Raw genomic sequence first — 18,368 nt, 5'->3', positions numbered from 1 at the left:
CCATCTTCCCTCGGCTGTAAGGAGGAATATAGGTTAAAATTTCTTAAAGCTGATGTGCAGGACTGATCAACAGTTATTGGAAATGTTTAGTTGCAATTATTGCTGTTGGGTATGGGGGAAGAGGTCACCAGTTCCTGAAAGCAAAACTTCATATACTTTTTCCACACACAAATATGTACCTTTGAATCATTTTCCTCAGTAAATAAACAAGTGTAATGTTTTTGCCTCATTTATTTAATTGGTTTCTCTTTATATAGTTTTGGGACTTGTATGAAAGATCCATTATATTTTATTTAGATCATATTTATTTATGTAGAAATATTGAATATTAAAAAGGGTTCGGGTTCACAGACTTTTAAGTGCCATTGTAACATTGCTATAATATGTTTAAGCTAGCAGATTTAATGTTTTGAAGAAGAAGGGGTGATGTAGGATATATCATCTGTGTGTTTTGGGATTATCTTCCTTTATTTAGGAAGGTGTCTTATCATTTCTAGGGAGAAAATGGTTTTGTGATACTAAACAATATAGCTGTGGGTACAGTTGACATATGTTGTTTATAGATCTGTAACTCACTGATAACACAGGATAATTTCTAGGTAAAAGTCTGCTGTGCAATACTAAATGACAGTGTTAAGGTAGCCGGCTGAGACAATTGTCTAATACAAATTATGGATTTTAGAGCTTCTTAAATATTTAAGTATTCTTCAGTTTAACAGTATACAATAATCCTTGACTTATAAGGATTATTGTGCAACAGGCACTTTCATTACTAAACAAGATAGTTATTAAATGAATCCTGCCCAAGTCTATGACTTTCCTTGCCATAACTGTTAAGAGAATCCTTAACCACATGGATGTTAAATGAATCCAGCTTATCCCATTTACTTGTGAGAAGCCAGCTGGGAAGGACACAGGACCCCAAAAATTTGCAACTATCATAATTACATGCTGATTGCCAAGCACACAGATTTTGATTTGTGGGGATGCTATGACGGTCATAAGTGCAAGGACTGGTTGTAAGTCATTTTTTCAGTGCCATTGTAACTTTGAAAGGTCACAAACGAATGAAGACTACCTATATATGAGTTTTTAAAGCTTCTGTTTATTACACATGTATAAGTGTATGTTGGGTTTATATGATCACTGTTGCATTGTTTCTGTGTGTGTTTTCTTTGCTGAATATTAAAAAAAAATAGAAAAAGGAAAAAAATGCAGCTGGCATATGGGGTTGAGATTCCTGCAAATAAAGATGATGCTTGAGGCTGGCATTTTCCTTTGTAGTGTAACAGTTTCTTTGTTTCTAAAATTAACATAATTTGAGAAGATGTAATTGTCAAGAGGGACCAGACACCTTGCAAATGGCAAGATGCATTGACATTCTCAGTCAATGCTGGAGACCTGAGCTTTTAACCCGTAACAATGCTGAGACTGCAGACAGAAGAACCATTACACTAACAACAACAAAAATTAATCCTTTTCAGGATTCCTTTGAGTAGAACAGTTTGCAAAATACTGCTACCTGCTGAATAAAAAAATCTGGATCCATTATAATAGGTACTCCCCGAATTTGTAGATTTCCAAGAAGTAAAAACAAACTTAGACTTTTATGCAGCTAACTTGATCTGGATGTTCTGAATAAGGATTATTCAGGAACCTATTGCACCTCCCTTAGTTGAAGAATGGTGAAGTATAAAATTAAATATATTGTTTAAGTAACGTACTATAAGCAAATATAGGAAGCATGTTTTTAATCTCACCCCACAAATAAGTTTTCTTTGATTATAATGATTACCTTTCAGTTAACTGTAAATACTTTATTAGAAATTTTTAGTTATCATTTTCAGATGTTCAAATGCTATTGATACACATGTTCCAAGAATAATAATTTGTTTGCTATTATGACTGTTTTATAGGTGGTGGTATTGTTTTTTCTGATATTCATCATGATAACTCCAGTATTTGAACTGAATCAAGATCCAGATTTTCTCACAATAATTATCAAGGTACCTTATGCACGAGTTTCAGAATTTGACGTCTATTTTGAAGGGAATTTGTTTCGTTTTTATGCAAAACCTTACTTTCTCAGGTAAGCAGTGTTAGTTTTAATCTAATCTCATCTAATCTCTGAATTTAATTTTGCATATTTAGTTTAGTAAATTATTTTTGTGAGTATTACTGCTATTTTTTCTAAAAATGTAGAACTGAAGTTCATAGATTGCTAACTGCTATCAAGCAAAGTTGCTCTGAGCTGTGGGCGTTATGTTGAGCAATTAAACATGGTTTGTTCACATCACAATATATCATGCAAACTGGAAATGGTTTAATCAGCATACAGAAAGTGTTACATTTCTTTATCTCCTGCATAGGAGAGAAAATGGAATAATTTTGAATCCTCTGTGACATAACTTTGAACTGAAACAGTGTTTGGTTGCTATAGGTAATTATTTATATGGAGAAATTTCTTTGCATATATATGACCAGATGCATGTACACATGCAAGAGGAAATGTGTGAATATGGTACAGTAATTAAGTTGCTGGGCTGAGAGTAAAGAGATCCTGCAACTAGTCCTTCCCTAGGCTTGGAAGCTGGCTTGGTGATTTGGGTCCAGTCAATTTCTCATAGTTCTAAACTAGGAAGTTGAAAGATATTTATCTACCAACTCACCCTGGAATTATAATTATGGTACATCGCACAGTCAGTTTAGACTGGATTTGGCATCTTTAATCCATCTACTGAATCATTCCCAAGAACCTGGGATAGGCAGGTGATGGTGTTTAATGGTGTTAAAGGTATTGCAGGATGTAAGCTGCTCCAAGTAAAATTGCCTTTTGCAGTTGACTGGTTCTCCAGATGTTTTGGAATTGTACCCAAAGCTGTTGCTGTCTTTGCTTTCTTTTGCCACAGATGGTCTGTGTCTCCTTTGGGTCTTTGTACTTTGTGATTTTCTCCATTTCTTTCTCTTCTCTTCTGTTATCCCCATTCTGCTTCTATTCTGCCACTATCCAGACTTTTTTGTCCTATCAACAATTGTTAAGTCTGGAATGTTATGTTGCAGGTGCCTGTTTATTTAAAGCCTAAAGTCCCAGAGCACTTTGGTTTATGATTTTAAAATGCATGCACACACACAAATCAGTGGTGGGATTCAAATATGTGAACAATCGGTTATGTGAACAACCGGTTCTCTGTATGGACGCTGCTTCCAGAAGTCCATTCTGGGCCTGGGCAACAAAAAATTAGCTACCAGTTCTGCCGAAGTGGTGCGAACCAGCTGAATCCCACCACTGACACAAACTCAAACACAGATTCAAACTTTGTAACAATAAGATATTTAACATCTGTGTATATGTTGAAACATAATAGTTAACATTCAGGCTCTATAATTCTTGTTCTCTTAAAGAGATGTTGTGTATGTAGTAGAAACCTAGTGGATCATTTGAGGAAGGGAAGTAATGTTCATTAAAACTAAATGTACAGTAAATTCCAGTTTATGTAATAGTTGCTTTTTAATGTCATTGGATGTTGTTTTTAATTCTGCAGTACTATATAGCATGCACAAATGTTATCTGGAACTGAATGGGTTATCCTGAATCTCTTGGCACTTTAATTTATAAGTAAAACAAGCTTTCTTCCTGAATTGAGTAGATCAAAATACGGAAAAAGCAAACAGACAAAAAATTGAACAGTAGCTGAAGTCTGATGGGTTTTCAGCATGTTCCATTCACAACTCTACCAAAGACATGGTGATTATTCAGACATTCCTGATAAACGTAATATTAGTAATTGTCCACTCACAATCATATTCTCTTTTCCGCTTACCATCTCTTTATATAACTTACTATTTGGACTTGCTTCACATTGTAGAGTCTGTGTAATTTGATTTTTCAAATTGTTACATCTGAACATTGCTAGCTCATCTTTCTTATATTAATAATATATATTAAATAAAGTATTTGTTTTTTTTTCCTTTTACAGATTAACACTTCCTGGAAGAGTTGTAGAAGATGGAAGAGAGAAAGCATCATATGATGATTCAGGTTTGCTTTGCAAATATTTTCATATATAGATATATTGCAGCAGCATATATTTACTTCCGATTCCACCAATAATTCAAAGCTATATCATGTCATCTTGGTTTCTGGCAGGTCCTTGATTTAAAATGCCTTTCTGCAGAGAGATAAACAACACATTTAAAATGATTTATGGCCACTAGGCAGAGGATAAGGAAGATTCCCATGTTACAAATTTCTTTTCACCAAAATAACTTCATACCCTATTCAAAAAGAAACTTGAATTGCTGGTGCACCCATTTGCTTCTTTTTTCTGAACATTCTGGGTGAATAATAAATGAAGGGAAAGAGGATTTCCTGATTTTTCCCTTAACACATGGAAGAAAAGAGAACCAAGCTGAGCCAAGCAGGTTGAAGGTTTTATTTGTTGTACCAAATCCAAAAAAAGCTAATTTATATTATGTAAATGGAAGTCTACATTTACAGTTGGGCTTTTTCATTACCATATACATCTCTACAGCTATTTTACTTGATTAGAATTTGCCTTCAGGGATTCCTCAGCCCTCTAATGTAGTTTTTGAAGGAATGTGTGGTAATGTAAGAAGTAATCCAATCCCATTTTCCCTGATGCACACTTCTATAGAAAATGGAAAAAGCAGAGGAGGGGACATTATGAATGCAGCCTTGTGCTCCTGAATGAAAGGCAAGATATACATTTAAGAAGTAGATACATAAGAAATCTAACTGAAGCATTTTGGAAAAAAAATGCCCTTGGCTGATTAAATCCTTTTATTTCCAGGGATGTTTACAATCCACCTTCCCAAAGAGACTCCTGGAGAAAAATTTGATGGCCTAGATATGTTGACCGCTCTGTTAGCACCAAAGAAATCCCGATCAGCTAAACCTTTAGTGGAAGAGATGGGTTTGTATGATTTTATTTTTAAAAAATGGTTTGTGGGCTCTTGTTTCTCTGCGTAACATGCATTGGAGGTAAGGATGTTTTGTAAGTTAACTTTTAATGATTTGAATAAAATGGTAATGCTAGCTGATGAATCTATTGGAAGATGCCTTTTAGCATCTAAAGAAATTGTTTATTTTCTCATTTTATTGAATAAAGTGATAAATTCTATTATGGATTGGATGTTAAGTAAAAGAAGTCAGATTCCTGCTTCACACTCTGTCCTATCTTCTCTCCATGGTTTCTTGGAATCATATTTCCCACTTCTACCTAGAGGTATTAAGAGCTGAGCTTAGAATCTTTCAAATCTGCTCTACTACTGAATTGTGATCCTTTTCTGTTGCTCTCTCTACAGTTCTGGTTACTGAATATCTTCCATCTGTGAACTAAATTCAGGATATCGCTTTGCTCTTTTTGGGAAATGTGAAGAGCTAAAACTAATACAATAAACTGTCCTTGGAAATAGCTTTCCAACAAGTTGGTGGAGAATTGTGAGAGGCTACAATTGCAGATCTATTAAGCCATGGTTTGATTTCACCATTATTTGTTAAGGAAAGCATATCAGTTGACACATGACATTATTCTAAACCAGTGGTTCTCAACCTGTGGGTCAGGACCCCATTTGGGGTCGAACGACCATTTCACGGGGGTCGCCAAACAAGGCTGTCCACCATTTTTTTCCCCTTTTCTTTGGCCACTCCTCTGGCACCCGGTGATGTATAAGTGGTTGGGGGTCACCACAACTTGGGGAACTGTATTATGGGGTCGCGGCATTAGAAAGGTTGAGAACCACTGTTCTAAACCCAAGTAAGCAACATTAGTGGTTTAGGCACTTTTTTAAAAAATATATATATAGATAAGAACAGAACAGAATTCTTTATTGACGAAGTGTGATTGGACACACAAGGAATTTGTTTCGTGCATAAGCTGTCAGTGTACATACAAGCAACAAGTAATAACTCCTGATTATAATCATAAAATGCATTCATCATAAATCACAAGATACAACACCCAGTGATGGTCATAGGATACTAATTAAATCATACTAGGATACTGAATAAACAATATAAATCATAAAATACAAGCAAAAAAGTTATAGTGATAAGAAGATAAGGAATAGATAATAGGATAATGTATTGGTCACCCAACATCTATGTACACTAGGCAATGTAGAAAACTAGGAAGAACATTAAAAACAGCTAAAAACACTGAATCATACAGGCATCCCAGGCTAAAATACAGTTAGCCTAACGATTAGCCATAAGTATCCATAAGGAGATTTAAAAGCCAGGAAGTCTCTCACAATTATGTTTGGCAGCCAGTCTTTTAGAAAGGCTGAGGACAGGGTAAATCGGGATTGGGGAAAGCCTGCCCTCAGAATGGACTTTAAACTAGACTTTAAGATAAGGTCCTTATCGTTTCACATGTAGAATTTTTGTTCTGTAATTTAAAAATTATAAGGAAGAGAAATATTAGCCAGATCATATATATCTGGTAAGTTGTGAGCTTTTTCATCATGTCTTTTTGAGTTACTATGAAGTATTTTTGAGTTGACTGGCTGGTTTCTTTTTTTTTTTTTTACATTGATTTATTTTGACGCTGGCTGAAATCTTGATCCTGAGCTTATGGGCTTAGTCTAAAAAACAATGTAAATCATATCCTGATTCTTTTGGAATTTTTTAAGACGGGTAGGCAACCTTGGCTATGCTGGCTAAGGAATTCTGGGAGTTGAAGTCCACGAGTCATAAAAGAGCCAAGGTTGCCTACCTCTGTTTTAAGAGAATTGTTAATTCAATAAAGATATTTTTAGGTGGAATTTCATATAATATATTCTAAATGATACAAAAGTTTGATATTGCTGTAACGTTTGATGGCAATGCTTGTTCAGGTGCTCCAGATGAGGAGAACATGGAGGAGGAGGAGGAATTTGACTGGGAAATAGAACAAACTCTTCAGAAAGATTACACAGAGGATTCCTTGTGTCCATCGAATACCTATGGATTTGGAAGTCAGAAATCAGGAGTTTTTCGACGTCTCCAGGTAAGTGGGAGCATTAAATAAACACAGATACTTAGTAATCAGAAATGTATTTTTCATATATCATAGAACAACAGTAACAGCTGAAAAAATGCTGAGTAATATAAATGTAAAATATTCCCCTGGAGCCGTATTCTTGAAATTAGATGTATCTGCTATATAAGCCAAGATGTCTAAAACAGTGGTTCTCAACCTGTGGGTCGGGACCCCATTTGGGGTCGAACGACCATTTCACGGGGGTCGCCAAACAACGCAGTCCGCCATTTTTTTCCCCCTTTCCTTAGCTGTGCTACTCCCTTTTATTCTATTGGCTTTTGAAAGCCAATAGAATAGACTCTCTTGAATAGAGTCTAATTCTATTGGCTTTCAAAAGCCAATAGGAATTGTCCAGGCTGTCTCTGCCCTGCTGAGCCCGCCAAAAGTCCCATTCTGCAAACGGTGCTGCACCAGATGAGTAGTCCTTGACTTACGACCGGTTGAGTAGTCCTCGACTTACGACCGATTGGGGGTCGCGGCATTAAAAAGGTTGAGAACCACTGGTCTAAAAGGTTGTTTAAATCTTTTCAATTTTTTTTTTTTAAATGGTATTAGAAGTCAGTAGGAAATAGAAGTTGACTCATATTGAATGTGATGAAATGTATCTACAAAGGGGGTATAATGGACAACATTGAAGCAGCAGTTTCCCAGGAAGGAGGGAGGAGCATATTCCAAGGAGGGGGTAAGACAAGAGATAGCATAGTCCAGAGCTGAATAGGAAACAGAGGAAGAAGTTTAGGATAGCTACTTCCTAGAACGTGTTTCTCAACCTTGACAATTTTAAGGCATGTGGACTTCAGCTCCCAGAATTCCACAGCCAGCAATGCTGGCTGTGGAATTCTGGGAATTGAAGTCCACATGCCGTAAAATTGTCAAGGTTGAGAAACACTGTCCTAGAATCTCTCAGGGTATATATGTTAGGGTGAGAGTAATAGCGGTTTAGTCTGGCAAGATTTTGTTTTTATGGTATGAGCAAAACTGAACTTTAATTGAATTGTTTGATGTTGTTCTTGGGCTGGGCCTGAAAAGAAACTTTTTATAATCTTTGAATCTTAAAATGGAGAGAAAGAAATGCTTAGAAAGATGGAACATGAGCTTCACTGAATAAATAAGCCTTAATTCCATAATGGTTTAGAAAGAATGCAGTGTATCTGTTGGTGATCTATATTATGTAATTGTCTGACTTAATGATAAATAAATTATCTTACTGTTTTCAATCAGTCTACTGCAAGCATGATCAATGTCAATAGTTCTGAGCATAACAGTAGTTTGGACCCAACCTGATAATTGTAAAATTAAGAATTTTATGAAGTCTGCTAATATATTTATGATGAAAAATTATCATTACAATAAAATTATTTGAGATGTGTATATGCAATACAGGTAGTCCTCATTTAACGCCCATTTCAGTAATCAGTGAAAGTTAAGATGCCACTGAGCGAACGGTTCTTGAAGTGGCGGTGATTGCAGTGCCACTGTGGTCAAGTGATCAACATTCAGGCTCTTGATGGCCCACCTGCATTTCCAACTGCAGCATGTGCTTTAACTTCTTGCCCCCTGCCCGTCTCCCCTCACCTCTGCCCTTTTGGAATGTCCTATGATTGCCGTTACTTAGTCCAGTGGTTCTCAACCTTTTTAATGCAGTGACCCCCAACCGGTCGTAAGTCGAGGACTACCCAACCGGTCGTAAGTCGAGGACTACTCAACCGGTCGTAAGTCGAGGACTTTCCCTGCCCAGGAGCGCCGCGCATGCGTGGTGCCGCCCCTTGCGCCGGCCGAGGCGTAGCTGGCAAGCGGCAAAGACGGCGCAGGCCGACCACCAGCTGGGCCACCAGCTGGCCCAGCCCAAGGGAGGTATGGCACCTGCCGGGCCCCACGCGCGCCAGCGACCCTTCCTGAGCCTGCCGGCCTCCCACCCCTGGCCCTCTTTTACTTACATTTTTAGTAGTTGCTCAGCAGGGAGGGGTGGAAACTTCCAGACAGCTCCCCTTCGCTGCAGACAACTTGCAGCACCGTTTGCAGAATGGGACTTTTGGCGGGCTCAGCAGGGCAGAGACAGCCTGGACAATTCCTATTGGCTTTTGAAAGCCAATAGAATTAGACTCTATTCAAGAGAGTCTATTCTATTGGCTTTCAAAAGCCAATAGAATAAAAGGGAGTAGCACAGCTAAGGAAAAGGGGAAAAAAATGGCGGACTGCGTTGTTTGGCGACCCCCGTGAAATGGTCGTTCGACCCCAAATGGGGTCCCGACCCACAGGTTGAGAACCACTGACTTAGTCCCTCTCTCTCTCCCCTCCAATTGATCTTCACTGTTTTCTTCCTCCACTTCTGGGGAAATATGCCTGCCTGCTTCAGGCAGCTACTGGCCCTTTGTGTGTGCACTCCAGCCAATAGGACAGAGATGGGAGACGGGAAATAGGCAGATGGTGGGAAAATGATATCCTGAATTTAGATCACAGATGGAAGATAATTTAGTAACCAGAACTGTATGGATAGCAGCAGAAAAGGAACACAACTCAGTAATAAAGCAGATTTAAAAGATTCTAAGCTCAGCTCTTAATACCTCTAGGTAGAAGTGGGAAATATGACTCCAAAGAAATCATGGAGAGAAGGTAGGACAGACAGTGAAGCATGCATCTGGCTTATTTTACTTAACATCCAATCCATAATAGAATTTATCACTCTATTCAATAAAATGTGAGAACAAGCTATTTCTTAATATGCTAAAAGGCATCTTCCAATAGGTTTACCAGCAAGAAGCAGCACGTGAAGTATTAATACCATTTTACAATGCCTTGGTAAGGGCACACTTGGAATACTGCATCCAGTTTTGGTCACCACGATGTAAAAAAGATATTGAGACTCTAGAAAGAATACAGAGAAGAGCAACAAAGATGATTAGGGGACTGGAGGCTAAAACATATAAGGAGCGGTTACTGGAATTGGATATGTCTAGTTTAACAAAGAGAAGGACGAGGGGGGACATGATAGCAGTGTTCCAATATCTCAGGGCTGCCACAAAGAAGAGGGAGTCAAGCTATTCTCCAAAACGCCTGAAGGCAGGACAGGAAGCAACGGGTGGAAACTAACCGAAGAGAGAAGCAAACTAGAACTAAGGAGAAACTTCCTGGCAGTGAGAACAATTAAGCAGTGAAACAACCTGCCTCCAGAAGCGGTGAATGCTCCAACACTGGAAGTTTTTAAGAAGAAACTGGACATAGGGTTACGGTATAGGGTTACCTGAAACGGTATAGGGTTACCTGCCTGAGCAGGGGGTTGGACTTGATGACTTCCAAGGTCCCTTCCAACTTTACTACTACTGTTGTTGTTGTTGTTATTATTATTATTACTGTTTTATTCAAATAATTAAAAGTTCTTCACTTCCAATGCATGTTAATACAGAAACAAGAGTCCGCAAACCATTTTTTAAAAATAAAATCATATAAATCCATAATAATAACAACAATAATAATAAAATAAATAATAAAGTTGGAGGTCATCTAGTCCAATCCCCTGCTCAGGCAGGAAACCCTATACCATTTCAGACAAATGGCTGTCCAGTCTCTTCGTAAAAATTTCCAGTGTTGGAGCATTCACAGCTTCTGGAGGCAGGTTGTTCCATTGGTTAATTGTCTCTTCCATTAAAGGTGGAAGCGAGTGCAGCAGGGCAGGAAAAGTGTGAAGTCCTGGCCTAATGATGACACAGTCTGGGTCTAATGACTATAACTATGCCTATTACAATTGCCATTGCTAAGCAGTCCAGGACACATGATGTTTCTCTTTACGACATCGCTTCTGGTCATGTGGTTAAGAAATTCTGGTCTTAACTGGGATCATTAAGAGATGACTACGGGTATATGACATGTATATTTGTAATGATTACTTTGCATTTATGGGAAAATTTATGCAATCACAATTTGTTTGGAATTTCTACAGAAGTGTTTAAAGCCCCATGACAATATTCACTTGCTTCATGAGTTTAATAAAATTCCTTTTTCATAATTTTCCATATTATGGCGTTTTGTGGTCTAAAGTAGCTTTCCTTTAATGGAAAACAGTATGAGGAAAAAGAGATTTTTCACCCCATATCATGCTGTTTATATGAAAAAGGTGTAAGTTGTAAACCTTAAACATATTGCTTGAGGAAGGCAGACTTTCTACTGGTTTGTTTTTAAGAAAGATATTTCTGTATAACTGAAGAGAAAAAGTAGACACATATTTGAAAAAGATAAAACATAGAAAGGAAAACGTCAGTAATGAATGAACCATTTTGCTTTATCCATTATGACATTTCCTACATCCATACATCTCTATGTTTAGACATGTGCTTTAATACGTTTTCTTAAATAATGTGAAGATAAGTTTAAAGAGGCCACAGATGTATTCTTTATAGATGTATTCTTCAAAGCCTGAGTCCCAGACAAAATGATACAACTAGCACATGAACAAGAAAACACAGGCTTAGGAGAAGAAATTAATTATTATTTTTATCAAAAAGCAAATGTCATATGGTTGTGTGATGTGAATCCTTATAGTAAAGCATTATAGCTTCCAAGGGACACTGTTGCCTCCTTTGCAGTTAGTCATGCATTGATATTAGCGAAATATCAGTATGCTAAGGACTGAACAGTCACTAGAGTTGAAGAAAATTATTAACTGTTAAAAGGTAACTAATCAATTCACTGATTTCATCTTCTCTTTAGGAGTTTCTCCTTTTGTACTATAGAACTGTAACAAAATAATTTCTGCTGTAGTAAATAATTGTGGCTTATGGAGTATTCACTTTGTTTATAATTACATATACATATAATTATATATGTATAATTACATATGCATCGTAAGCTGTGTTTTTAGACTACAAATATATAGCTTCATACCCAGCATTAGTCGACCATTAATCTATCTGGACTAGCTAGTCAGATGCCGTGTTAATCGTTATGTTTGTTATGAGTTTTTGTCTAAATTTGGAAATGGCCCTGCAATATTTTATGAAGTTTGTCAGTTCTTACACTCTGAAGTATTTGGTGGTCCTTTGCAATATTTATTTTAAGTATTGTACTATATGAGTACCTAGCTGAATTTTATAAAATTCTCAGTTTTACTTTTGTAAGTTGGTACTGCACTGAAGTCGATCCATCTCAGAGTACATGTTGGACTTTGCATTTTAGTCTTGGGATTATTCTGATTTCTTTGTGTTGCTTTGGTCTGAAATTCCATTAGGTTGTTAATAGATCTTAGCTATAAGCAAGCAGCTATATAAGCTTAGTTCTATTAGGGCAAGACCTGGCTCAAAAACAGCAATTGTGAGAGGGACCTTGGAGTCCTAGTGGACGATCACTTGACTATGAGCCAGCAGTGTGCAGCAGCAACCAAAAAAGCTAATGCAGTCCTGGGTTGTATAAAGAGAGGCATACAATCAAGTTCACATGAAGTATTAGTACCACTTTGTAAAACCATAGTAAGACCACACCTGGAATATTGCAGCCAATTTTGGTCACCATACCACAAAAAAGATGTTGAGAGTTTGGAAAAAAATCAGAGAAGAGCAACTGAGATGATCAAAGACCTGGAGACTAAAACATAGGAAGAACGGCTGTGGGACTTGGGACTTCTTTTCTAAAGAAAAGAAGAAATAGGGGAGATATTCCGGTATTAGAGAGGCTGCTACAAAGAAGAGAGGGTCACGTTATTCACCAAAGCACCAGAGGGAAGGATGAGAAACAATGGTTGGAAACTGATCAGGGAGAGAAGCAACCTGGAATTAAGGAGAAACTTCCTGACAGTGAAGACAATTAACCAGTGGAACAGCTTGCCTCCAGAAATCGTGGCACTCCATCACGGGAGATTTTTAAGAAGAGACTAGGTAGTCACTTGTCTGAGATGGTATAGGTCAGTGGTGCCAGAGGCAGCACTCAGAGCCCTCTCTGTGGGCACGCGTGCCATCGCTCTAGCCCTGCCTCTCCCCACGGCTCTCTCCTCACCAGCAGCTCCCTGAAGAAGAGTTGCCCCCGGGCGCAGCCCACGTGGAGCAGCACAGCCAAGGACATAGCAGCCGGGCAGACTTTAATAAGACTCCGCCCTCATGCCCCATCGTACGCAGATGATGCAGGGCACGGGCGGAGGGTGTGGCCACCATGGTGCTGCTGGCCACCATGGTGCTGCCATGGCAATCTGCTGTGGTGGGCCGTGGAGGCAGTGGGTGGCACTGCGGGCAGGCGGCGGTTTTGGGGCACTCTAAAAGGTTCGCCATCACTGGTATCGGTTCTGCTTGAGCAGGGGGTTGGACTAGAAGACCTCCAAAGTCCATTTCAGCTCTACTCTACTCTACCTGTCAGTCTAAAATAGTTTATTGTGCTGCCAAATTGCAGCAATAATTGTAACAATTTTTTTTTATCATGACTATTGTTTTTATAAATATGTAAAGAACTCTAGACAAGGGGAGAGTTAACAGCATTGGATAAATGTGTATGGCCACATCGTTTTAAACCAAAATCTTTTCAATATTATACCAAGCTTCTATAATAAATGCAATAGGCTATTTAATAAATAGAGAAAGAGACTTGAAATCTGAACCTGATGAGTCAGCTTTTATGGCATAACGATCCTTTTAAATCCATTTAGCATGCCATTAAGAATTGACTATGATTCATAGATGATACTATGTGCCTTTAGAATTACATTATATTAATTACGGACTTTTTAGATTGTGCTGGAAAGATTATAATCAGATTTGTATGTATTGCCATCAATTAGCAATGCTAATTTTAGACACTAGGGTCAAAGTTTTTTGAGGAAATTGTAAACAAAAATAATGGGTACTCTCTTGCAGTTAGTGTAGGTTTATTTCCTATAAACTGTGATACAAGATTTTTTTTTTAACTGTCAGATGGCAGATAACTACGCAACTGTGGCTATACAGTTGTATTGTTAACAGTGTGGAAGTATGTGGTTGCCATTACTTAGCCTGGCAGAAGGATGCCACCTTCTGGGGAGCCAATTTAATGTTTTGCAAGGGTTTTGCAAGCCAATTTAATGTTTTGCAATGTTCACTGATTTTAAAATGTGGGAAACTGCTTTAAAAAATCAGCACAGTAGCAAAATATCTTGAAGAATCTGTTAAAGCTTTTTTTCATTGTTCTCCTTTTAACCATGTTAACAGTTTCTAAAAAATTCCTTTCATCTGCACAAATTTCTTTTGTGCTAAAATAGAAACAATATGTCTTTAAAATATTTGTATTGATCATGATTATCAATATATTCACATATGTTCTCAAATTGTATTTATTTCAGTGGCTTTTGTGTGTCTGTTGGTATTTGTTGATGTTCTATTTCTCCTAATTGAAAGGAGGGGAGGAACCACCCAGAATCATGGAGAATCATTTGGGTGATATATAAATTTAATTTAAAATAAAATAAAATAAAATTGGAGATATAATCAGGAGGAGGGATGAAATCTGAAGCAGGGAAAAGCAGCAAGACCAACCACGAAGCAAACTAACAGCCCCTCTAAGGATGACCACCTGAGAATAACCGGCCCAGAGATTCACAGCCAAGATTCACTTGGCCCATTTGGAATTTTAAATGGACTGTCACCAAATGGCCACCTTGGTATCGGCTTGCCCCTTTCCAGCAAAGGTTATCCTTGTGTGCCAGTCATAAGAGAAAATGATAAGGTTTCTCCCTGCGGCTTTATAGCTTTCTAGAGTGTTTCTTACTAGCACTGATTCTCTCTGCCCCTCCCCTTTTTTCCTAGGCAGAGGAGAACAGTTCCAAGCAAAGCATTATTATTTTCTAAAAATGCCTATGGCCATCTGAGCTCTAGAATCATTTGAATTAAAGATGATATTAGAGGTTGCTGCTTTTTTCCCCCATCCGTCTGCTCACTTCCCCTTTTTGTGATTCAAAATATTCAAATGTTAAAATCAAGTAACAAAGGAAATCTTAGCAGGTGCCAAGACCTATCGATTTACAGCTTAGCATTTGCAATTGTGGCTTATTTAATCCTTGTTTAGTAAAGTATGGGTCTATTCACAATTCAGCATCTAGGTTTTAAATTAAACAAAATAGTCTGGTTTATTCTCTTTTATCAGTCACATGAGAGAGGAATGCCCTGCTTATGATCTAAACTCAAATAATAGTTATATGTATATACATACACTTAAAAAAAATAAGATAACCTAATCCTTGATTAGTGAGGCATGGAAAGTAATGTATTCACTTGCAATTGGAGGCTAATTTATTGATCACACAGTGATTAAGTGAAATGTCCTAGGACTAGTGTGAAGTTTCTTGTTGCCCAGAAGAGTACAGGTGATTGATAGATGTGATAGATGTGTTCTTGCTATCATTCAGCTCTTTGTGTTTTAGAATATTTGACTGCTTTTCATGAAGAATTCTTTAGAATGTATAGCAATAGCCCTTAAAGTTATATACTGCTTCACAGTGCTTTACAGCCCTCTCTAAGCAGTTTACAGAGTCAGCATATTGCCCCCAACAATCTGGGTCCTCATTTTACTGACCTCAGAAGGATGGAAGGTTAAATCAACTTTGAGCCAATAAGAATTAAACTGCCAAACTACAAGCAGCTGACCGTCAGCAGAAGTAGCCCACAGTACTGCATTCTAACCACTGCGTCACCACAGCTCATAATGATTCCTCCAAAGTATCTTCATTATCTTGATGTACAACTTTCTAAACTCTATACAATGTATTTTTTGCTTTTCTTTTTAAGTCAGTGATTGTTAATTTATTTGTTCTTTTCCTTACAGGATGAACTTAATGAAGTTGTTGATGTTAAAAATCCAGACATAACACCTGCCTCTGAACGCAGAGAAAAACGACTTGCAGCAGAAGCTGCTAAATTTGATCCTGATCATTACCTGTACGTTTATCCCTGCTTATGTGTTCTGGTAATAAATAGTTTAGGATCATTGTACCGTGCAATTGGATTTAAATCCTCTCTATCCATGAAATAAATTAAAATTAATACAAGTAAATAGTATCTACTATTCTTTATTCTATAATACACAGAGCAGGCAATTTACATATTTTTGTAAATAAAACAAATGTAAATGACATGGACATAATTAATCAGTACAGGTAGCCCTCAACATACAACAGTTTGTTTAGTGACCATTTAAAGTTACAACAGCACTGAAAAAAGTGACTTTTTTATACTTGCAACCGTGGCAACATCCCCATGATTACGTAATCAAAATTCAAATGCTTAGCAATTGACTTATATTTATGATGGTTACGGTGTCCTGGTGGTGGTGGTGGTTATGTGATCAGTTTTTGTGACCTTCTGATTAGCAAAGTCAATGGGGAAGCAAGATCCACTTAACAACTGTGTTACTAACTTAACAACTGCAGTGATTCCCTTAACATAGCGGTTCCCAACCTTTTCTATACCCTGCACCCCTAGAACGCTTCTGATATATTCTCGCACCCCTTACAAAAGTTCAAAATGAATTATGCATATACACTATAATTTTGAAACTTCTAAACCCAAGTTTTCATACTCCCTGAAATATTGTCTCGCACCCCCAGTTGGGAACCCCTGCCTTAACAACTGTGGCAAGAAAGGCTGTGAAACGGGGCAACAGAAATTTGTGGTCGTAAGTCAAGGATTACCTGTATTCCTAACCTAATATTTTGTAGTGCATCTTTTCCAAAAATTAATGACAATCAAATGTTTTCTATACTCTGGATAAGACACCTATACTTCTCAGGTGGAGCAGTTTGTCCCACTCTTCTTGAGCAAACTGCTCCAGTTGTTTCTTTCTCCCAGCTGTGACACTCATCTCTTTTCATAGGTGTTCTATTGGATTTAAATCAGGATTCATACATAGCAAGCCACTTCAGAATGTTTGCTTTTCAGTGATTCTTGGGTTTTCTTAGATAAAGTTTCAGGTCACTATCCTTCTGGGAGACCTATGACTTGCCACTAAGTCAGAGCTTTCTAACTGGGGATTATGTTTCACTCTAGAACACCTTGAATAATCTTCTGATTTCATTCTACCCTCCATAGATTGAAGTGCCAGAGGCATAAAAGCAACCTGTGACATTATGAAGCTTCCTCCATGTTTGATAGTAGGGATGGCATTTTTTTCTTTAAGACGTCATTTTTTTGTGTCTGTCTTTCAAAAGAGGGTTTTCCACCATGGAGGCTACTTTCAGTAAACTGTGACAGATTGTGTAACTTGATATTTGTTGTAACTTGATCGTAGAAGTCAGCCAGAATCTGTTCTGAAGTTTTCGTTGATTCTTTCTCCACTATTCGAACTATCCTTCTCCTCAGTCTGGAATCAGTTTTCTTCTTGCAGCCTTATTCAAGGAAATTGGCTACAGTCCCATGGACCTTAAATTTCTTGGTAATATTAGCAAACTTGGTCACTTTTTGGAAATAGTTATCTTCAAGATAGACCAAAGTAGGTATCCAGTGTCATAGACGTCGATACTATTTTTATTGGAAAGATATAATTCTGTAAAAGAATCTTTCAAGTCTAAATGTACTTTCCCCTTCCATCCTTTTATCTTCAGGAGAACTAAGGAAGGTCTTGTCCAAGGCATTTATTCAACTTATATTCCTGCCCTTGGCTTAGTTCTCTTTCGTCTGACTATTCTTTTGGTAGAAACTCTTCTTCCTGTCCCTTAAGGCCATTTCCTGTGCACTCTACATTGGTTTTGTACCCTTTGCCTTTACCTTGCTTGGCTACTACTTTCTTCCTTTCCTCCTCAGACAACTCTCTGCTTTTCTTTCTCTTCTCCACATTCACTATGCCGCAGACAATGGCAGATTCATTTTTCTTCATTCAAATATGCTGACTGATTATGCGATTCAAGGCACCAGTGATGCTAATTAAAGATTCAGCTGGAGAGCTCACTAAAATCCAATTGTGTTTTTTAACTTTCAAGGTGTACCAATAATCATGTCCATGCTATTTTCACTTATTTTATTATTTACGTGAGTATGTAAATACATCAAAAGCAAAGTACAAAACTGGCAGTTAAAATTACGGGAAGAGTTAGCACAAGAAAATATTATTTATTCTTGGTTCCAATATAGGCAATTATCAGATAGATGGAAGATGGACTGTAAGGTGGGTTTTTACAGAGAAGATGAAAATCTTATTAAGCAAGTGAAGGATCAAAGACAAACCCACATTAAGAGGATCTATGGGGTTTTAGTTGAATTGGATTCAGAAACGGAACTAATTAAAGATTGTATGATTAGATGGGCGCAGAATTTTGGTGAGCCAGTTCCATTGGACACCTGGGAAATTATTTGGGTGAGAAATGTCAAATTTACACAAGCACAGAAC

General features: G+C 37.6%; 1 protein-coding gene across 2 annotated transcripts in view; it reads left to right on the top strand.

The window, feature by feature from the left end:
* The window catches only part of SHQ1 (SHQ1, H/ACA ribonucleoprotein assembly factor), a 74,743-nt gene that overhangs the window by 2,063 nt on the left and 54,312 nt on the right, over nucleotides 1-18,368 (top strand). Inside the window, exons 2-6 of one of the 2 annotated variants that reach the window (XM_039333514.1) lie at nucleotides 1,917-2,089; nucleotides 3,978-4,039; nucleotides 4,812-4,934; nucleotides 6,859-7,010; nucleotides 15,813-15,925. In XM_039333514.1, coding sequence (XP_039189448.1) covers nucleotides 1,947-2,089; nucleotides 3,978-4,039; nucleotides 4,812-4,934; nucleotides 6,859-7,010; nucleotides 15,813-15,925 — 593 coding nt within the window. In that variant the 5' untranslated portion in view covers nucleotides 1,917-1,946. The remainder of the gene's footprint in view (nucleotides 1-1,916; nucleotides 2,090-3,977; nucleotides 4,040-4,811; nucleotides 4,935-6,858; nucleotides 7,011-15,812; nucleotides 15,926-18,368) is intronic. The other variant, XM_039333522.1, reaches the window with a different exon arrangement.

The sequence above is a fragment of the Crotalus tigris genome, unplaced genomic scaffold, assembly GCF_016545835.1.
Source record: "Crotalus tigris isolate CLP2741 ecotype Arizona unplaced genomic scaffold, ASM1654583v1 scf7180000017625.6296891, whole genome shotgun sequence".
In the NCBI taxonomy this organism is placed as follows: domain Eukaryota; kingdom Metazoa; phylum Chordata; class Lepidosauria; order Squamata; family Viperidae; genus Crotalus; species Crotalus tigris.
This window is presented reverse-complemented; position numbering and strand designations above follow the sequence as displayed.